Here is a 22,857-nt window from a genome sequence, read left to right on the forward strand (position 1 = left end):
CTCACACCCATACCCACATACCATTCTGCCAAGAGAAAACCACTTACCCTGCATTACAATTTGCAAGACAAGGCTCTTCACCTAATATATTTCACTAAGAAATCATTAAGTATCTTAGATACCTGTATGACACTTCATCCACATTCATTTTAACAGTGAAATACATCTTACATTTCCTTGCCTTCTTTGAGTATCTCAGCTCATACTGCATGCTTTCTTCTTACACAATACCCACCAGATGTTTAATACAAATATTGAATAAAATGGTTAATTAATAGTCTCACCAGGGTTGGCTTGAGGCACAGGCTAAGTAGGCAAGTTCCTAGATTGCAGGATCTAAACTGTCACCAAAGCACCAAGCCAACAAGGCTGTCACCAACAACTTCCCAATCAGGAAATGTCTGAACATCCAATGTCTGCAGCAGATTCCAGTGTTTCTCATATATAAATATTTTGCACAGTCACACAATTACCACTGCAACAGGTGCTGTTTCACCATCCCTGAAACATGCCTGCAAAGTATTCTGATTTGAATATGAACTTTAAAGGAATCTGCTGAGCACATGAAAAGATAAGGTAAAGACAGTGTTATTTCAAGTTGCAAGATGTGTTGATGAATCCAAACTCTGTCCTTGCCTAGATATGCCAAGTGCACCTAAGACCAGCCCTGAACCTATGCTATCAAGTTATTTTTATTTTAAAAGACTACACTAAGGGACTGATCCAAAACCCACTGAAGCAAGTAGCCTTTTTACTAATATGCTTCAGTGACATTCTGGGTCTGGCCCTAATACTATGTTAATGTTAAAAACCAAAAGCAAATAATTAATGAAATTTATTGATTTGGAAGGAGTGGGGGGAGAAATCTCAGTTAAACCCATCTTTACACATAAAGTCAGCAACCTAGACATGTTAAATAATCACTGCACACGCAACTGATAAGTGCAGAAAACCAAGCAAACCCCGAGTTTGCAGCATTAGTCAAATACTAGTTACAAAGCCAGAGGAGCACTGCAAAGCCAAAAAGGCATCATACAGTCAAGGCAATGCTTAGAGTGCAGCAAATCATTATGAGGAAGCATAAAGCTCAGCAACTAGAAAAAACTCCAGGAAGAAAATAAATTGATAAGGCAGCATTTGTGCAGAAAAAATAGATATGGACCTTAATTTTTACCTTCAGAGATAGGACTAGGAGTAGATGCAGGAAACTGGTATGTAGGAGAATAAGGATTGTCTTCTGCAGCAGAGAAAAGCAGTGGATTTTGAGAGTATCCACAGTGAAGTGGAAGTTCTGCTTCATTCCCCAACTTCTATCACCATATGATTTTATTCCCTACTTTAATAACACTAGGGTAAATGGTATCATATTTTAAAAGAGATTAATGGATTAGCAAAGATTTAGTTATTTTATGCATCACACAAGAAGGTATACTGGGAATAACTGAATTTCCAGGAAGTGCAACAGAAAACTAGAACCTGAATCTAGTTATTATTAGGGCACTATAGTACAGTTAACTCAAAGCACAAGACAACAGATACACTGACTAAACTTCTGGTACCTTCAGTTTTTTGCTGGATTTCAGGAAGTTCAGGAAATGTGTAGGTAGGGCAATAAGGGTTTTCTTCAGCATTGTCTAAGGAGAGGAACATGATTTGCAAAAAAGAACAGAGAGGACAGGTTTGAAGGGGAAGAAGGGCGAGCCAAGAATCCATTCAAGCTGACTACTACAGTCCCTCTCATGCTGATGTTCTAGCAAGACACAACCTAGAATGCCTCTTTGTTCACTGCTGCCTTGCATGTCTGGGCTTTGGGAGAGATCCTGGAAGCCAAGGGCACTGAACTCATTCTCCTCCATCTGAGCATGGGCTTTAGCTGAGCTAAAGAACCTCTGTTAGGAGCAGCAGGATTAGGAAATAGTTCAACTCCTCCTCATCCCATCCACTGCAGCACAGCATTTATCTATGCATAAAGCTCATCAGGACAGCACCTGCAACAGCAAATACAGCTCCAGTTTTGCATGCTCTGCATTTGGTTCCAGAAGCACAGATCTGAGCTGTGCTTGCCTGTGTGTCAGGCTGTTCAGAGGAGTCAGCTTGCAAGTGCTACTGCAGCCATTTCTCACACAGAAAAATGTGAATATATCAGCAGTCAGGCATAGAAGTGCCCCAAGGTGGGAATCCCCTGAGAGTTCACCACTGTGAAGTTTGTAAGGGCTCACCACAATTCTAGGTTTTCAAACGAGAAAGATTAGGGTTTTGAAAAAGCAGAATTCAGATTCTAAACTCACCAATAATTAATGGAAACTTTTCCACTGGTTTCAGTGAACTTCAAATCCTGCTTTGTTGTGCAGGTACTAAAGCTTAGCAGTGTAAACAGTTTCCTCTTATGCACAAAGAAGTTTCAGAGATAACCTACTGTATTTTAAAAGTGAGTAGATTGGGTTAGCTGGTAAAACTGGAGTTCAGGGATCTATTTTCCCTAAGTATGGAATTATTATCAGCTTTTCTGGTCTCAAATAGTATAGTTGTTTTCATGAGGGCACTGCAGTTCACCTTTCAGAACAACTCAGACCTTTCTTTGGACTTCAATGTTCTCCTACCTTTGACTTCAAAGATTTCGAATACATTGGTTGAGTTCCGTGGTACAGAGCACACACTAACTAACACTAAATGCTTTTATTTAACATCCAGTAAAATTCTTCATATGAATGAAACAAAATGTCTTCAAGGTGGTCTTTTAAAGTAAATAAAAACCATCTGTGCTACAGTACCTCTATTTAGCTTGTGGATCTGTTTGAACATCGTCTTGTACCAGTCCTTCGATCTGTCTGTATTCTGTTGGAAAAATAAATATACATAGAAATAATCAACAGTGACTGTACCAGCCTTTCAAAGTTATCACAAATCTTACAGCAATGAAAAAAAATTACACTCTATGTGAAAGCTGCATCATATGAATATCCTGAAATATTAATTATTTCACTCCGATATATCATCTCATGTGACATTTCATTCAAGTAAGTAATAATGTAAAAGCTTTGCGGAGGCAAGTTGTAACCTCTCTAGAACTGCAGATTGTATGAAATATTTTGTATATTAATCTGGTTTGACATCCAAACAAACAACTTTCCTGTTTTAGTCATATATACCAATTTCCTAATTATTCAGTGGAGAGTTAGAAACATTGAGCCTTTAAGTCATTCCAGAAACTACTTGTAAGAGTAGGTTAATCACTCTTTTCATAATTTCCCCTGAACATTGAATGAATGTAATCACATTTAAAAGAAGTATCTGCCTCTAAGATGGCTAAATGAGACAAAACTCTCCTTCAGCTGCTAGGAAGGAAACAGAGGAGCAGAAAACATTATTTTCAGATATTATAGGAAACACTAATTTTTAATTTTCTTCTCCCTGAAGCAGCTGAAACAGGTCATAGATAGCAAATGGAATAATTCATCATAAATTATATTGGAATTAGAATTCTATCTTCCCTTAAATCTCTGCAGAATTAGTGAGTTCCCTAAGTCCTAAGGTAAGCAGAATGTAGCCCAGGCTTTGTGCACCAACCACATGCTCAGTGCTTTACCCTCAGTGGAATTCCAATGTCATCAACAGAGGTATCAGCCATGTAGGGAGGGCTCCTGACAGTGCTTCTCTTCTCCTCCACTGCCCTCTTCTCACTTGGCACAGCCTCCTGAGCCGGCTTCTCCCGCAGAAGTGCTGAATCAACTCTGTCAGAAACTAATCTGTCTGGCACTGAATCTGGAAATGACAATGGGGGATTTTCATCTCATCCCAGCATTTCACAACATCACCATATTGGGTTCTTTTAAGGCAAAAATTCTAGCAAGTAGTTGATGAGACAGACTGTCACTGCTGGTTGTGATTACTAGCTAATCTGAAGGAAATCTCCCAAGAAAATGCCCAATGCCAGCAAAAGCAGGCGAGCATCTCTCAGGCAGTTACCATCACACATCTCATGACAGCCTCAGCTGTCATATAAGACAATAATTTTGGTTTCAACAATTGCTTCTTTTGACTAATTAATAACTCTACAATGTCCATCTTCATCAAAAAGCACCTGTAATACAGTCTCCTGTACATCTTTTTTTCTGCCAATTTCAACCTAAATGTGGTAGTGGTGCATCACTTTTTAACAGATTGCATTCACCTGTCTGACAGCCCCATTTGTTGCAGACAGTATACGATGTTTCCAATTCACTTCCATGCCCTAATCAGAGTGTGTAAACAACAAATGTTGTTTAAGCATACATATGACATGATTGCACAGGAGTCTGCATAAAGATGGAGGGAAATAATGAATTTCTTCAGATTGCCTTGCTTCCAAATTGGAATTTCTTGACACTGCCCAGCTGACACCCAGAGGTAGCAGCAGGCATCACCAAGGGACTTCAGATTGTTCTGAAGCTCTGCAGAGCTGCAGCACAGCAATCCTTACACTCAGTGAAGGATTTTTTTTCTATGTGGATTTCCTGCAGACGAAACACCTGCAATTTCAGTCTGCCTCATCAAGACTTTTGCAAATCCTATAATTTTTACATCACTGCATGCACTGAAGAGAGAAAGATATGTTTATTCACATGCACATCACCATCCTGCCCAAAGCCATTAAATGTGTAGAAATCTGATAGGGGCAGACAGTGGAGGAAAGGCTCGTGCACAGCAATGCATTGATCTGTTGGTACCATGAGCAAACACAATTCTGCCCTGCAAAACTCAGAACTAAAGGATTAGTGTTTAAAAGCTAAATCACGTAAATTTTATGATTTAGGACAAACAGATGAGTAATTTAGGTGTTTGGTATATTTCTTTGCAGTTCCTGGGCAGTGTGTTTGCTAAAGGCACCCCAAAAGCTATCAAAGCAGCAGCTTTGCTCCAGCAGAGGCAGCAGCTGGGGGGGTAGCAGACCTTTCACATCATACCTGCCAGGCTACTAAGCCTTTTTTGCTGTTCTGTGATAAAGGAAGAAACAAAACAAAAAGAAATACAGGACAAATGTGTGAGACATAAACACCAAGTGCTCTGGTGCTGCATTTCTGACAGGCAAGAAATACACTGTAGAATGATAGCAGGTGCTGCAGAGAATCTGTTTTCAAATACCCTGCCAAAGTGACAGCCCATGGTCCCTTCTCCACACAGCAGCCTCGTGGGATAACAAATCTCATGATGCAGTGAGATTTTTGTATCTTTGCAAAATACATTTGCAAAGAGCACTTATATTTAAATTTTCATTTTTTTTCATAACATAAGAATAAACATCAGAATATTTAAAGAATAAAACATTGGACAGGGGATGATTTGAAAACCAGTAAAAATTCACAGAGTCAAGCTACTTGATAACTAACTCTGTTACCATTATCATAAAGTACATTTTGAAATAATACTGCTGTAGCATTTCAAAGGGATATAGGAATGGATAAAAGTCATTGTTGGTGCTTGCTGGGTCTCATCACATATTACTGAGCCACAGATATAATGACTTGTGCACAGACACAGCTTGAAGGCTTTAGTTCTTGAAATAGTCCCCTTGGTTAGAGGCTTTTCATTAACCAGTTCCTAGACTGGAGTATCTGTGGTATCTCTCAGCAGGTTTCATCACCCTAAAGTTAGTGCTTCCTAAAAGGATTTCCAAATGACTTACCCAAATCACAGGGGAATAAACAGGAATGCTTAGCACTCTGTTCTCTGCTCTTTTTTTTTTTTATTCCCTAGCAATTAACTCTTTTCTTTAAAGCATGAAAGCCATTTGAAGAGAATAAAATATTTTACTGATATAAAAAGCACAAACAGTGTTGAAAGCTCATATTGTTAGAGCACAGATTAAAAAACTTTAATACATTCAACACACCTGTTATATATTTATGATAAACCATGCCATGCAATGCCTGAACAGGAAATAACTGTGCTTTGGGGTGGCATAGAACACTTGCCAAGCAAGTTTGCCATAGTAACAAACCTCTAGGTGTGTGCTGTTTTCTAGAGGAACCCACCTTCACCACGTATTTGTACTAAGTGGATCATCTCAGCAAGGAAGACTGGTATTTCTCCTCAGTGTAGCTCTCCCACCAATACCTCTGAACATGGATCTTTGGCCTCAGCCCTCTGCTCTGCTGACCACTGATGGCAAGCTGCTCCTACACATCATGTTCACCCAATAGCTGCCCACATAGGAAAAAAACCCCTACATGCACTGGGTAAAAGCAAGGGTCAGCACTCTGAGCCTTTGAAAAGCTAAGCCACAGCAAACTTGGAGTTTCCCAAGTCCACTAGAAATCAAAGCAAACTGGACTGCATCTCTGTGCTCTGTTACAAGCTACAGTCTTTAGTGCTGCACAATGAAATGAGGAGCTGTGGTAATGCCAGCCATCAGGAGAACTAAAAAGGAGGAGCAAAGTTTCCCTCCAAATCCAGAGGTAAAGAGATAGAACTATCTATTCAGCTTGTGTGAGAACGATGTTGATTCCTGGGAGTTCTCAAATGAGGCTGTTTTGCTCATTTGCAAATCCAGAGCTCAAGATTACTGCAATATGAGTTTGAGTTGATCCAGTTACAGGCAGAGGAAAAAATTGCCAAGATCAAATTTGTGGGCAAGTAGATTATTTACTATTGAGTAAATTCTGCTACAAATTCAGAGGTTAAATCTCTCCCACAGTAATAGAAAATACAGCTGCCTTTACACTGCATTAGCTGAGAAGTAGCACATCACCTTTTCAAGCTACCACAAGCTACCTTGTTTCTACAGACAGATATACAGGAGCATACAACCCTTTCCACCATGACAAGACACCTGACAGCTGTTACCTTGCAATAGCTTATTCATATGTCCACAGTCCAGTTAGAAACCTCTCCTCAGCCTCAAAGAGCTTCTGATCCACAGGCTTTAACCAAAAAAAACATATCACTCTCACTTTCCTGTTGTATGTTCCAGTCACTAAAACTATTCTGAGGCAACTTTGTTGGTTTTTAGTAATCTGGACCTAATTATCAACAGCACATACATTCTCCAGTTCCTTGTAGCATAACAGTTTGCTCATTTTGAGCCAAAATTATCTCTATGCAAGTCTCCTTACCTCGATTGTGCTGCAACAGGACAATAGTGGGATTGACGATTGTGGTAGAAGGATAGGCAGAGGCAGACTTGCTGATGGAAGTGATGGAGCTTGGATAGTCAGTGCCAGGCTGGGGCACTTCATTTAGCACAGGACCTGGGTCCTGGAAAGAAGAGCAACACATGATTAGCAGCATGCCAGTGGTGCTACACTGGGAAAATCCGTGAAAAACCCCAACATTTTAGGCTGAATGAGAAGCATAATCACAGCAAATTTTAGTATAAAAGGCATAAGCACAAGTATTACCCTGCTCCTTGTACATACCCTGCTCATTGTTAATGAAATTAGTTTGCTAAGGCAGTACTATAGTTATTTGGTGTTGGGTTTCACAACTCCAACCCCAAAAGAGGGAACTAAGTTCATCTAGCAGACACTTTGGAGCAAACACAAGGTGTCAGAAATGAGCAAATCTCGTTTGGGGAGGGGGGAAGATGCAGACATCTTTCCCCTGATACATCCACACACAAACATTTGTTCCAAGAATATTCCTTTCATAGCAAGTCAGACATGCAAAACTCATGCAATTCTGGAATGAAACAGTATTACTGCAGCTGGTTTGGTAAGAAAAGTCTGAGGAATTAAGTTAGCACTGTCACTCAGGAGACAATGTGATACCTACCTGATTAAAGTAATGACATAAAAAGGCCCCAAAACTGACAGAGGGTACACAAGTAGGACTCTAGTAAGGAAGATGGATTTGCTGCTGGAGCACAGATAGCCAGCTGCTCTTGCTCTCCTAAAGCACCCAGCTCCATTATCTGCTTATTTCAAACCCACCTATGATAGATATCACCACTGCTCTGGCTGCTCTGTAGAAATACAGGCTGTGTCTGCTGGGAGACTTTGAAACCCAGCTCACTTTTGAAAAGCCTCAGTCTATGGATATTGGACTTCTGGTGGTGGTAAGGTGGCTAAGATAAAGAAGGGATGATGACTAAAGATTGTGTGTGCATCAGCTTACACTGAGATTTTTCAAAGCCTCTTAAGGAATTTGGACACACAATTACCCTTAATGGGGACTGAGCATCCAAACAAAGAGAATATGGGACAGCAAACCAAATTCCTGCATTCCTGCTGCTCCACGGCTGGACTCCAATGCTGCAAGCCACTGATCTGTAAAATCAGCTGAGCATTCAAGGGTATTTTCATCATTATTTAAAAAAGTCCTGAATATGCCCAGAATATTGCTCCAGAAAAATCCCTACATCCAGCTTTTCTGGCTAAGTGCAACTGCAAGTCAGTGCCCTTCATTCACACCAGCATCAGATGAAAGGACTTACAGCATCAGGCAGGGGACTGAACAGGGGCCAAAGTCAGGCCTGGCACCAGAGCTCAAAGATAAATCATAGTGACAACTGGCCAGAATCAGAGCAAGCACCTACAGCCTTTCCAGCCTGGAGGGAAAATGAGGAAGAACAATCTTATTCTGTTGGATAAAGGTGATCTTGCTTCGAGCAGCAGCTGGTCAGGCCATAGACGCTTCACAGGGACAGAAAAGAACCAATGGTCTTCAGGAACAGATGTCCCCTAGAGAGAGGGCAGCTCCACTTTGCTGACTGCAATAATATTCCAAACAATGCAATTAGCAAAAAGGAGGAAGAGTCGGGAGAAAGTGTGAGAATTGGCTTTGAGCTTCACTTTGATAACTAAATTACAAATAAAAATCCCCCAAAGAAGAGGGATGCTGGATCAGGATAGGCTCAGCAGCCCCAGTGAAGTCACCAAAGAGGGTGAACAAAGACCAAAGACCATTTAAATCATTGTGGAAAACAGCTTGGTGACTACATATCTGAAGAGAGCATGTCCAAAAATGTTTCAACTCTCATCTCAAGAAAGTCAGGTACAGCAAAATTTCCACTGCTCCTCTGTGATTTGGATGCCTCCTGATTGCTTTTTTTCTGGAATCTGCAGATAGACTCCATTAAAAAAAAAACAACCACAAAACACTCAAAAAACTCCTACAAAACACAAACAAACAAAGAACACCAAACAAACAAAAACCAAAACACCAAATCCAAACTTTCATTCATTGCTCTCTGCAATAAAAACCCTACCAATTTTAATAAAAATAGAAAGGCCAAAGATGAGAACTTTTGAAAATATCATCCTTGGTTGTTTTTTACTTTCCCCCAGCCCACGTGCCTGTTTGCTAGATCTCTATAGAGTCGAAGGGCAGAGCAAGTATCATCATGAGAGAATGAAGCTTCTGCTGAACTTCTACTTTGTCCCCACAAGCAAGCATAAATAAAAGGTGGCCATAAGACTTTCAGCACAAGAAGGTACTTTTTGCCTCCTCTGCAATTTTAACTGAGAGACACTTTTCCTCCTTGTCCTCAATACAAAATCTAACTCAAGAAGAACACAGTAAAGTCCAAGTTCCAACTCTTGTGAATGGAATTATTAACAATTTTCAAAGACAAGCAATTGCCAAATGAAGAAATACTCTCTGCCTAATCTATTGCATAGCACCTCCATGCTTGGAGGACTCTTAGTACACTAACTGATCTTATAACTTGTAGGTCATTGGATACTGGCAGCAATCTTACACTGATTTTATCAGGGATTTGTGTGGAGACATGGTCTTGTGGCTCCAAGTGGAACAGAAACCTAGCCCTAACCTTTAACTGGCCTGCTGTTGCTGCTTTAAATGTTATTCAAACACAATTAAGGATGCTATAAAAAGAGCCTGAAAAGATCAGTTAGTTGCAGCTATTCAGTTTATACAGAATTCATTACTCTGAGCAGATCCTGTGAAGATTTTTAAGGTGTATATCACCCAGCAGAATGGGCACAAAGGGAGACAGTCAAATGTTGCAAGAAGTCAAAAGAAAGTTCAAAGCTGCACAAGGCAGGCAAACTGCATGCACTAGCACAGGACGCAAACACGGTTTCAGTTGTCATGCTGCTGGCAGGGAGTGAGTCATCACTCCTCCCTCAAGTTTAGTATTGCAAGGAGAAAGTAATTTTAATCCAGGAATACAAATTTAGGAAAAGGGCGAGGAGGGTACTTGGCAAGCTTACTGTATGTGAGATGACTCCAGTGATTTCAGGCTTCAAGCCCCTGTGCAAAGCCCCCGTGACTGGAGGGACAAGTGAAGGTGGTGATGAGAAGAATGGCAGTTTCGGGTAAACAGAGGGTAATGTGCCAGATGTGGAGGGTGCTTGGTTATGGTGGGAGCCCCTCTGGAGATGTGGGGGAATGAAATCGTCAAGAGTTGGAAAAGTCAAGGGTGAGCCAGGAGGAACAATCGCAGGGATTACGGAGCCTTGCCCGAAAGGAACCAGAGGCGGTGGTGGAGTGCTGGAGCTGCCTTCTTGTTGTCTGTCTGGATTAACCTGAAGGAGGGGGACTACTATAACTCCAGGCTGAGCTGAGGTGGTGGCAGTGGCATCCTGTTGGAAACAAGGCGTTGTTATGCACTGGGGGAGATTGTTACTTTAGTCTAATGCAGCCATATCCATGCAAGGAATGCACCCAAAATGATACAAAGATCATCTTTCCTTAAGGAGACATACTTCTTCAGGCTTGCAACCCTGCCTCTATGAACACAATGTTTTTTCACAAAAATATTTATTCCCCCTCGCCACCCCTCTTCTCCAGTTCTTTGTATTGAGGCTAAATCAAACAAAGAACAGCTCAGCATTCACCATCACTTGAGAAGCTCTAACCATTATACATTATAGAGCTTGTTTCTTTTACATGTCCCTAAAATAGAAAGATCCTTGCCAGTCCAACCAAACTCCCTACAAACGCCACACACACACACACACAGACAGACAGATCAACATTGAGGGGGACACATATGTGTTAAATATTATCAAGTAAAAGACCACAAGACTCAGGGCAGCACAATAAGTGCTGAGAAATTAAGGTAGGAGGGGAATAAAGCATTAAGGGAACATTGTAACGAATTAAAGAACTGTTCGCTCAGCTGAAAGAAAACAAGGTTATGGAGAAAACATGTACCATGCTGCGTCCCATTGCCTTGTATGGTGGCTGTCGCTGCTGAGTAAGGTAAGGCTCTTTTCTCATCCTGTCCTCTGTGGCAGCTGTGCTCTGGGGCTCTAGCACTCTGTCCCTCACAGCTTGCGGAGGTGACGGCTGAGTCCGGGAGGGCTGGCCTGCACCATAACTAACTGCGTCTTTGCTGAGGACAATGTAAAAGTACGGCCTGGGAGGAATAGGAGGAGGAGGAGCAGCAGGAAGAGACTTTTCAGTGTCTGTTACAGAGGGAACAATGTTGGTGGCTGGTGCCTGAGTGAGCTCAGCGCCCAAACTGGTGCTGGCTGCTGGGTCATGTGTGGTGCCAGTGGAATTTTGAGATGCGCCTGAGCAAGTGCTGTTAGATAAACAAGCTACATATAGTTTGCTGACCTTTTTATCCGCCTTCGTCTCATGACTGGAATTCATTCCAGCCTTACTACTGGGATCTGCCCTGACAGGGTTGAGTTGTATGGATGATGCACCTGATGAGGAGTGACTTTCCAAGAGTGGCTGCCCAGCATGCACCTCATCTTTAGGGCCTGAAGAGGGAGAACACCCTGCTGGCAAGCCTTGCTTCCCACTGGGGACAGCCCCGTAGGGGGTAGGTGATGACAAATAACAGCGTGCACTGGTGTTTGGTGATGCACGCTGTGAGTAAGGCTTGGGTGCATTCAGGTACACACAGTCCATGATGGGCACTGGCAACAGGTTGGTCGCTTTGGTGTCAGTGCGAGGGCGCCATGCAAAGCTTTCCTCTTTGGGAAGAGGAGGACGGGGAGGAGCCTGATCAGGCAGAGTCAAGAAGGTAGGAAGAAGAGAGGAAGCAGCATCAAATGAAAGGAAAAAGGAAGGAAAAAAATTAAATTCTCAGAACGAATTGGATCATTAGACTTGGGTTAAGCAGGTTTTAATACAGCAAGAATAAAAAGCAAATACAGTATCTGGAAGGCCACTCACTCACATCCATGGTCCCACACATTCTTTCTCAGCACAGCTCACTGCAGCACACAAACTTAACCCAGCCCTCAAGTCCCTGCCTACGTCTTTCTCTCTCTGCTCTCAATAATTCTCACTACTGTGTTGTTCCAAGAGGCCTGCACAGCTACACTCACCATGCCCTGGGAAAGCCTCAGTCAAGATTTAACATCATGGCTAACTAAATTCAGTCTCATGCTTGCATAACTAAACACTTCCCAGCACTGGGGACATTTGAACTGCAAAACCAAATTCAGGGGTTCTAGGCCATCTCTGCATGTTAAGTGCACTGCTGAAAAATGAATATTGCCAATGCGAATGAAAGCAGACATCAAGTGAGTGCTGTAGCCTACTACAGCTGGCTAAATAAAAAGTGAGTATTTCTTCATTCTAAAGGCCAGCTCTTCAATTCTCTTTAGGATTTCTCCATCCTGAAAAAGCTTTCAGGAAGAACAGAAAAATTACAGTTTTTTAAGGAACTGAGATCATCAGAATTTGCCTTCAGAATCAAGATCACCAAGAGAGAAATCCTGCCTCTAGTAAATAATAAGAAAAGCTTTACTGGTTTTGGTACTCAGTAACATATAGCTTGCTAACTCCAAATCATCTGCCTACTGCATCTCCAATTACAGTAATTTTTTTCTGAAAGCCAAACTGTTTTGAGATAAAATAACAATACAGAGGTTTCATTTTATTTATTACTTTTTTGATATTAGCTGAAAACAAAGATCTGTTGGAAAGAAGAGAATACCCACCTGGTGAACAACAGCTCCCTGGATCTTTGCAAATTAACCCTTTGGAGACTGTGAAAGTAGGTTTTACAAACACCCCATTGTCATACCTTTATGGGCAAAGGCTGCCTAAACCACTGCTAAAAAGTCAAAACCAGAGAATGAAGATGCCTTAACAGCTTGCAACAGATAAATCTGGAAAGAGACGTCCTTTAAAAGTCATCCATATATGACAAGTTGCAGCAAGTACCTATTCATGTTATATGGATATAGATGTAGAAAAGTTTCATAAAATTACAGGTGCTGTTCCAAAATCTGCTGTCCTCATGTTGCCTCTCTGCCCCTCCCACCCTTTTCCTGAAGCATAACGGAGTGAAGAAGTGGGTTGGTTAGGGCTATTCTAAAAGGCTTCTGCCTCTGAATAGGTTCATTCCTTTTAGAACTTCTTCTATTTCAGCTCAGTTTGAACAGTAGCTCTTGAGACTGCTGTGACAAGTATTATGTACACCAGTCCTCACTCTGTTCATCAACAAGACCAGGAAAGGGCTGCAGGACAGCTCTAAGTATTGAGCAGAAATGGGTCTCTCTTTAGGGTGCTGCTCCTTCCCACACCCTCATTGGAGCTGTTCCTTCTCCCACTTTCACTTAAAATACCTGGTCTGTAGCATTGCTAAAGGGACCTTGATGATGGGGAGCAGTCACACTGATAGGGCACTGGGCTTTAAAGGGACTCTGTTTCACACAAGAATCCAGTTCCTAATGAAGGGTTTCCTTACCAGCTTCCAGACTGCTTCTGAGCACCCCTCAAAAAAAAAAAAAAATAATAAAAAGGATGGCATTGCACTTCTCTTAGCAGACTGACTTCAACAATTTACCTTCACATACAAATAACCTTTCCCTTGTTGGCTTCTGTCAGTTATAGTGTAAAAACTGAAAGGCATTTTCTCAATATTTTATTTTTAATGTAGGGTGCAACTCTGATTTCAGCCTGCAGCAATTTCTAGGAAATAAACCAGCATAAAATACAAAATAATTACAGACAGTTACTTCACCTTTTTTCTTGCAAATAGCGTTGTCCTCCTCCTTCATCCACTGAGGAAACACTGTGGTGTGCCTGAATACATGAGCTCCACAACACTTTGCTGACATCGGCGCTGCCCCCATTTTAAAGGCAGAAAAAGCTGAGGCACAGCAACTTACCCATCTGCAGTCAAGTTTGGAGTTCAGCCCAGGACTCCTGATCATGAATTCAGTGCTTGAACCCAGATGATCACCTCAGGGTCACAGAAGAAAGGCTTACCTGTGGCTTGCTCTCTGCAGAGAGGTTTGGACGCACACTCCTATAACCCTTGGCAGCCAGAGAAGATGGCTGGGCATCCCCATTGGCATCAGTGTTCGACGACGACCTCCAATCATCTGCGAGGGGAAAGAAAACTCAGATCACAGATTCCCTCCAGTTGCAGGATAAGTGAAAGGAGGGGACGCTTTTCTTCCTTCCCCTCCCCCCCTTTCTTTTTTTCCCCCAGGCAACAAGAAATAATTCCAATAAGCAACGGAAGTAACAACAGAAGCAGCCAATGTTTATACCTGTTTCTGAGTTTTCTGGCTCCAGACCTAAGTGTTTCACAGAAAGGAGGGACAGAGGAGGTGGGGGTGGAGGATAGGCATAGAGGAAAAGAAAGGGGGAAAAAATAAACCATTACATTTCCAGAAAACATGTACCAATTGAAGTCAAGAGTCAAGCTACTTCATTTCACACATAAAATGCTTTCTGACAGGGCTGTGTAATTACCATAGAGACCAGCCCTAAACATGATGTCCTCCTTGTTTCTGACCTTTGTAAACACAAGGCAATTCATTCAGAGCAATGAAGAAACAATTGTTCATTGACATTCTTACTTCAGAGGCAAAAAGGCTGCCCAGCTAGCTACTTTCTAAAGCTGCAGCTTGACATCCAGACACCACAACTTACTGGAAATGTAGGGACCCTGTATTCAGATTATGAAGACATAGCTATCCTTAACAATATCACTATATGTGATTGAGATAATGGAGGACCAACAAACAGACCAAGTTTTGCAGACTAAGTGCATGTAGGGTGTAATAGGATACAACATCACTTTACAAGCCAGTCCCTGCAGCTACATGCAGTGATCTCATCACATATTTACCTGCTTCTCACTGGGGTCCTCCCCACCCTGTACCCATTTTGCTGTTTAAGTGATATGCACAAAGCTCTTCCAGCTCCAAAGTACATTTCATAAAGCAATTGAGAGAGTCAGCAAAAGAAGTATTAATGAACTGATTTCCATAGTAATGGACCCATTGCCATTCAAGCTGTTGGAAATTTATGAAGCCATCAACAGAAAGGAGAGAGGCAACAGTAGGGGGTAGGAGTGAAGAAAGAGAGAAAGGCAAGCATAAAAAGAGGGTAGGTCATGGGTGGAGCAGAACAGGAGAAGACAGAGCAGAAAGTGGCACATTAGGGCTGGAATTAATGGAATTGCCCTTTCTCCAACAATAGAGTCAGAAACAATGTATGCTTTGCTTTCAGGAGCACGTTTTACCCCCTCCCCTTTAACGGCATCTTGCCTCTGGGAGTTCACCCTCTTTGCCAGCCCCACGACACTGGCCAGGTTTGCTATGCTGTGCCTGTCTCCCACAATTAAGTAATTACACATCTGCTATTGAAAGGCAGCAGAGCTCTGTGGCAACACTGTCCAGATGGGGACGCTTTGCCCGCTTCCCTGACAACCCAGCTGAATGCTGCAAGGGCAGCAGCACTTCTCAGCTTCCTTCTGTTCCACCTCATGCCTGGGGTAAAAAGAGATGACACAGACTGCCCTGGGAGCAGTGGGGGTGGGAGGGGAACAAAGAAAAGAACTGAGAGTTTTTGGTGCTCCTGACAAACTTTAGTCAATGACTGAGCAGTCATGAAACCAGCACTAGGAGTCAGTCTCTCTACTGGTCTGGTCCTTGCAAGAGGTTTCCAACTATGCTATGGAATTCTGGGCTTTAAAGCATAATTATAAAGTAAGCCCAAGATCCTGGACTGACCTGTCTTGAGGTTACTGTGAGTAACAGATGTCAGTTAACCTTCTACCACTTACTTTCAGGTTGCTCAGCATCCTGAGGACCTGGTGAAGTGACATTCCGATTCCCTTCATAGGATGGAGTTGCCCGGAGAGTTACAGCTCCTTTTCCACTGCAGACTTTTGTGGGATCCATTTCTACAGGAAATGCACATGCACAGAACAAACACATAGAAAGGGATGATGCAAAGCTATCAGGAGCCATCAGAGTGCCACAGTAATTTTAGGATGGCTGCCTCCAGGTGAATCAATCTAGTAATGTTTGTGCAGATGAAGATTAGCTCTGTATTTAAAGCATTGAGAAATCAAAGCAGTTTTATATTCATGTAATTGATGAATGCAGCAGTTAAGTTCTGAGTTGGTGCAACAGAGCTAAGAGGGAGGGGGGAAAAGGAATGTTTGAACCAAAGGTCACAGGGCCATTTGCTCTATTTGTTCTACTTTTTACAGAGATACTGTGCTAGAAGGACAGTCTTCCATTACGCCTATAGCACTTCTATAGGGACGTCCCAGTGACATAATGCACAGACTTTGTGTGCCAAAGCTTAAAAATGCCTTTTGTGGAGGACTGAAATAGGGAAAAAAAAAAAAACCCAAACTTTTGACCACTGGAAGATAAAATCTTCTAAGGATGCTGAATATGATCTAAAGGCAAGGCACTGCAAGTCACCTTCCTCCCATCTCCCCACTTCATTGCAGTGTTTCACCCTCTGACACAGGAACCCAAATCCCAGAAAGTAGGAGATTTAACACACGCCTATTCAGATCAACCTGTGATCATGATCAGATACCAGATCATGCCAGCATCATTGCTGAGGCACAGTTCAGCACAGCTTCTGTGCAGGCTTACCTTTGTGTATTTCAGTCCATGATCTGGGTTTTCTCCTCCTGTCCTCCTATTAAGTAATAACAAACCAGTCCTTCAAAGCTACTTCTCTTTCTCCTCCTACTTAACATCTTTCTGGAGAGTTGCTTCCTTTAAGATACCTCTTAAAGATCATAAGCCTGAAAAGTGTCTTTTTTCTCTAGGCTATTTCCATAGACAAACACATCACCTCCTCTTCTCATGAACTATTAGTGACCCTGCAGCTGCCATCAGACTTCACTTACCTCCACAGAGGCACCAGCCCTACCATGACTGCACAGAGAGTGTGAAGAGGTACTGAGTGCATGCTGCATTACACAAGTGACAACACAATAATTTCTACTTCTATGTGTTGAGGATCCTTCTGTCTCTGCATGGGGAAGGATGCAGCTCTTCTCCAGGAACTGCTATTATAACAAAAATGATGCCTTCAGACTGGAGAGAGGGGGCAAAGGCTATTGTTTATTGTCCAGACAACAGTCCACACTTGAGCAGATCAGTATTCCCTGGCTGATTTCAGCAAGGCAATGCCTCACCAAACCCACACCAGTACAATGCCTAGAGACGGTGGTAACACCTTGGCTAAGGTTGCAAACCATGCAAACCACAGCCAGTAAGGCCACAATATGGGGAAACATCAGTATGCCAGATGAACAACGGCAGTAAGAGGAGAAACTCAATGAATGCCAGACTCCGGGCTCCCACTGAGAGCCCTCTGTTCTGGAAGCTCCACTATTGAAGCCCTTACATAGGCTTCCAATGCTTTAGGGATTTCACAAAAAGCACAGTTTTAGATCCATACTTAAGACTATAAAAAGGATGGAGTAAGTAAGAAATCAGAGGATGCTTTCCTATAGTTCAGCCTTTAGCTAACTGAGGCAGAATTGAAGCAGCCTCTGTGAGGGGAAAGACTATCCACCCAGACACATCAAAAGGAGTTTAATCCTTAAATATACCACAGCTGATCACAGCTTAAGGTCACTCACATTCCTGGTGAAATAGAAGTTGACTTCTCTGACTGATTTTTGCATGATTCAGGTGGGGTCAGGATTCCTTTTGCCCAAGAGTGCAGTTCTGGCTATCACAACACAGAGCCCAAGGACTCTATGGAGTCCTTTCAAGTGACTCTATGGACTCACTTTCAAACCAAGGACAAAGGTTTAAGCTCCAAGACTCCAATTTTAAGAGTGCTGTAACTGCAAAGCATGGACACGATGTTGGAAGTCACTGGGCCTGATATAAACATCCACAGAGTGCAGGGTTGCTGTCCTCCTACAACCCTATGCCTACATTTGCTTCACAGGCACTGGAGAGAAACGGAAGCAGAGCTCAACACGTATGACATGCCAAAACAATATCTTCATCACATTGGAGGAGAATCAAATTTGGGAACCAATGCCTTTTTTTTTTTTTTTTTTCCATACAACAGATTAAACCTGTATATTGAACTAAAAGAATAAGAGTCAGAAAAAAAATTGCTCTGAATTAAAAAAAAAAATTAAATACTTTGAAAATATTTTAAAATAAAATCTTGCCAGACTATCTCACCTTGGGAGATGAAAACAAATGTCTGGAATTATGTACTCCCTCAAAAATGACAGAAAACAAGAATCTGAATTGCTCAGTATAGAAATCCAGCAGCTAGTAATAAACAGGATATTAGCACTGTACTAGTCCAACAAAGCACATGTGTGACAGATTAGGAGAGACAAGCAGTATCAGCTACACTAGTCTGACTGTCCAGCAAAGTACAAGCATAGTCTTGTACTTCTAGTAGGGAAGCATGCTCTTGGGGAGAGGGTGACAGCCTAACATCCTTACTCATTCACATGTGGATTAAATTCAGTGCATGTACAGAAAAACAAAACCATACCACCCATGTTGAACTATGCCTGAACCATTTGTTTTCATAAAAACCAAAGATATGCAGGAAACATTCTTTGGTTCTTCAGGAGTTTGGTTCAAAATGAGTCTATAATAATAGTAACAAATTTTTTATAATCGAGCATTAGTAGAAGAGCTTACAATGATCCCAGATTCAAGCAGACACAATTAGGTCTGCAGAAGAGCAGCATAATTGAGAACAGTGTATTGTGCCACAAGAGCTAACTGTATTACCTACCAATGAAATCTGCAGCTCTGGGAGGAGTGAGAGGAGCATGAAGCTGAGAATTAGCCAAAGCATGTGGGTGAAGCAGAGAGACAATGATAAAGGGAGAGAGACAATGATGGCTAACTAAGGCATGGCAGGGGAGGAAAGAAGATACCTGTAGGCAGCACTAGGTGAGGAGAACTTTTCACTTTCTTCACAGGGATTATTTTAACGGCAGAAATAGAACGTGTACATAAAGGGACGTCAACAGCTGCAAACACAAAAGTGTAAATGGCACATCCAAAAAGGAAAGAACAGAGCTTGGGAAGCATGCCACAAAATTTTCTAATGTACTCGGAGACACAATAGCAGGAAATTTCAAATACAAAAGCAGTCTAGAGAGCAATGATGCAACTGTTAAAAATATCCCTTCATTCTCCCTAATTCAGGATGTGTCTGTTTTATGCAGCATACAGAACTGCTTACTGAAAGGACTAACTAACTAATGCTGACTGCCACTATGCTGCAGGCAAAAAGAATCTGGAAGTATTAGTTTTTAGAAGCCACCAAAAAATTTTAGTGTAATCATTTAACTGAGGTACACTACATGCAAAAATAAAAATGTTACATAAAACATTAATATGGTTCAACAAAAACAAAATAAAGTGAAAAAAACAAAGTACTGATAGGCTGAGAGAAGAACATTAAACTAGCCGCATTACATTAATTCTGAATTTCATGGCTCATTTTTTACAAGTTCAACAACGGAAGGAAGTAAAATAATCTTGAAAAAGGTCCCATAGCTATTTAAAAAAAAATCCATCCATATAAACAGTAAATTGAAGAGATTTCTACTTGACTTCATTAGCTAGCACACTAATTATACTATATGTGGTAACATTGGGGAAAACCACACAGACCACTATGCAAAATTCTAGCAATTGTTACAAAACTGTTCAAACCAATGGGTACAAAGAGGGGTCGTTGTGAAAAAGGCAGTACTATTCACAGGTGAAGCTCAACAGGAGCTGCCAAGATAAACATCTTGTATATCATGACTCTACCAGCATAATTTAAGTAGTGTTCTTGATTCTGCAGAGCCAGGATTTTCTTCTATAGAACCTGTCTCCTGCATATATTTTCTGGAAAATGCTAAATGTCTCGTCATATTCCATGCCATCTCATGCCAGTAAAATCAGGAGCAAGAGGAGCCACATCTCTAATACTTTACAGACTAACACTGAGCACTGGGCCAGCTTTGAGGCAGACATTGACATCAGGGTGGTGTGTACGCCCCCTCTTGTGGCAGATCTTTCTGATACCCAGCAAAACTGGAGAGCACAGATTTCACAACCTAGAAAAGGGGTCTCAAGCATCAAAAGCCTGGGCAAAGAGCCTAACAGAATTTTTTCAAAACTCATAAAATTATAAAAAAAAATTAAACAAACCTATCAAATTAAATACTAATAAAAGAGGAAGCCAAATCAATCCCTTTTTCCACATTTCTTCCCGAGCAGAGACCCTGTGAATACAAGAGAACCCAAATCAAACAGCCTGTGGCTTAGGAAACAATCTTGATTCTGTTCTGCTTTGAAACTGACTGAATTCATCCATCCGCAATGCAGTCAAAATACTAACCACTATAAAAAGGCATCAAAGGAAAAGAAAGGAAATTAAACCAACAGAAAATCAGTCCATACCCACATACTTTCACCCTGCCAACACAGACACAGTCACTCCACAAAACTGAATGCTATAAAGCACACTGCAAACCCGCCGATGTTAACATGAAGACTGGTTTGTTTAGATTTTTTTCATCACTTAAATGGTTAGTTCCTGCTGTTTAATCCCAAACTTAAACCTTCACTTCTCCCTGAAGTTAACACAGCTCACACACAGGCACCACACACCCATGCTGTCTCAACTCACTAAGATACTGATTCGCAGGTGCTCACAAGTAGTGTACAGCTTTCCTCAACACAGCGCTAAAAATATACAAAGAGGCAAGGCCAGCCTGCCACTTTAAAGAGACAAAGAACACTTGTTGAGCTAAGAAATGCTGCTGTTACTAGCATGGTGCAGTACAAGACTTTTCTTGTGTCAGTCGCCAAGTGAACTGAACTTGGAAGCCCCCGCTGCAGTGAATTTCCGGGAAAATCAAGCACATCAGCAGCTGACATGCGGGAGGAGCTCTGAAGGTGTCTCTGGAGATCTTCACCCACCTTTTTCTTGTCCATTGCTGCTCAGCCCATTCATAACAGTTTTTGCAACATCAATTTCTTCATGTTCTGTAAGACAAATGCGGTGGTTTTAGTAAAGATGTTTGCAAATCTCCAAGGTCTTCGGCTGACAAGAATAAAACTGGCTTATGTAAATTCAGGGAAACACAGGAGACCGTGCTAGAAAGAGGCTCCAAAGCTCACCTAAAGCCCTGTTTCTGAATATGAATGAAACAAATCTACCTCTGTCACTCCTGACAAATGTTTGCCTGATGAGTTCTTACAAACTTCCAGCACCACCCTAATGCAACCTGTTCCAGGGCTTACCAGCCTGTACACTTTTCAGTGCTTACACTGAATTCCCAGGTCATGTTTTTCTGAACTCCTTTCAAATAGTTCACATTTTTTTCAAAATGTTGTGCCAAAACCAGGACATGATACCCCAGTTGAGACTTGCTAAGATGCTAAAATTAAGTGGGAATATCATTCTACAGATCTTAGAGATCTCTCTTCAAGTCTGGCATCTGCTTTATTTTTCACCCTGTTTTAGTCTGTTACCCAGACAAGCCCAGAAGTTTTCCTCTTTCCAAGCAGCTCACATTTCCCAGTGCCTTGTTTTTCTTTGAACAGCTGATTTTTTTTCTATCCATATGTCAAACTGTTTTCATCTCTACTAAAATATATCAAATTCGGATGATTTTTTCAGGTTATCAATAATTTTGAATTCTTATATTCCACACTGAAATAAGCTACAGGACCTACTCTAGTTCAAGATGCTTCTAGCTGCTTCTAGCTACTTTTTGGGCCAAAATTCAAGTAACAAATGTGAATAATTGCATAAGAAACAAACAGGAATATTACTAGTAACAGAAAGGAACACCAAAGAGTGCAAGTAGAAAACAACACAGACTTACCAGAGCTCATTGTGGCAGAGGGACTTGCCTTTTCTACTTCTGGATTTTGTTTATGTCTGTTTAGAGTGAAAGGCAGAATGATTACATTATGTTTCATGTCTGTCAAGACAGCCCTGGACACAATGTTGAACATTCACCACAAGAATCAAGGTAACAGTCATAATATCTTTTAAAAAATTACTTTCAAATGCCAAGTGGATTCATGTCAAGCACCATATATATTTTTTTTTTTGCTGATAATTATCATAAATTAAAGATTATGTCTATCCAATACAAGCACTGCTCCCAGACTTTAAGACTAATCTTCATGTGAAATTGAAAGATAGTAATTTAAGTCTAAGAGTCTATAAAGGGCAAAGTTCAAGTCTGACTGGTTCTAATATATAAACTGTGCATTACCTTTGGAGAGAATTTTACAAAATCAAAGTGACACTAAAAGCTTTAAACTAAAACCCTCAAATTAGAGCTTTTCCATATTTCAAGGCAATCTGTTGCTCATATCAAAGCCAGTCTCTCCTTTGAAAGATATAACAATACAGAAGAGATACACTTGTTAAAATGCATATTATAGCTTCTGCACCAGTCATTTCCAGCTGTGCAGTATTGCTGATATTTCCAGCATCAGACTCCAGTAAGTGAAAGGTGAAAGCTGGAAGCTTTAATTCTCCTGTTACCAAAGGCAGTGAAATTGTCAGCCCAAGAGAAAAAGTACCAGATGGGGATCAGAAGAAAAAGTCACTTTTCATGGTGATGCCAATCTGTCGAGGACAATTGTGAGACCTATCTGTCCTCACTCCTCTGGGGACCTGATACCTGCAGCAAACAGGTTTCAATGTCACTGACTGGTGGTTAGA

General features: G+C 41.4%; 1 protein-coding gene across 24 annotated transcripts in view; it reads right to left on the bottom strand.

Annotated features, from left to right (window-relative positions):
• The window catches only part of SORBS1 (sorbin and SH3 domain containing 1), a 72,051-nt gene that overhangs the window by 41,269 nt on the left and 7,925 nt on the right, over window positions 1-22,857 (bottom strand). For 14 of the 24 annotated variants that reach the window (XM_054277087.1, XM_054277084.1, XM_054277081.1 and 11 more), the window contains exons 2-13: window positions 22,004-22,059; window positions 21,093-21,158; window positions 19,046-19,141; window positions 15,932-16,051; window positions 14,409-14,435; window positions 14,122-14,237; window positions 7,092-7,233; window positions 4,944-4,973; window positions 3,587-3,762; window positions 2,772-2,835; window positions 1,560-1,634; window positions 1,175-1,237 (exon numbers count right to left, since the gene is read on the bottom strand). In XM_054277087.1, coding sequence (XP_054133062.1) covers window positions 1,175-1,237; window positions 1,560-1,634; window positions 2,772-2,835; window positions 3,587-3,762; window positions 4,944-4,973; window positions 7,092-7,233; window positions 14,122-14,237; window positions 14,409-14,435; window positions 15,932-16,051; window positions 19,046-19,141; window positions 21,093-21,158; window positions 22,004-22,059 — 1,031 coding nt within the window. Of the gene's footprint in view, window positions 1-1,174; window positions 1,238-1,559; window positions 1,635-2,771; window positions 2,836-3,586; window positions 3,763-4,943; window positions 4,974-7,091; window positions 7,234-10,151; window positions 10,524-14,121; window positions 14,238-14,408; window positions 14,436-15,931; window positions 16,052-19,045; window positions 19,142-21,092; window positions 21,159-22,003; window positions 22,060-22,715; window positions 22,812-22,857 lie in introns of those variants that run through there. The other 10 variants (XM_054277098.1, XM_054277095.1, XM_054277094.1 and 7 more) reach the window with 6 other exon arrangements.

The sequence above is a fragment of the Melozone crissalis genome, unplaced genomic scaffold (genome assembly GCF_028551555.1).
Source record: "Melozone crissalis strain CALT ecotype California unplaced genomic scaffold, PUWL_Pcris_2 ptg000019l_1, whole genome shotgun sequence".
NCBI classification, from domain to species: Eukaryota; Metazoa; Chordata; class Aves; order Passeriformes; family Passerellidae; genus Melozone; species Melozone crissalis.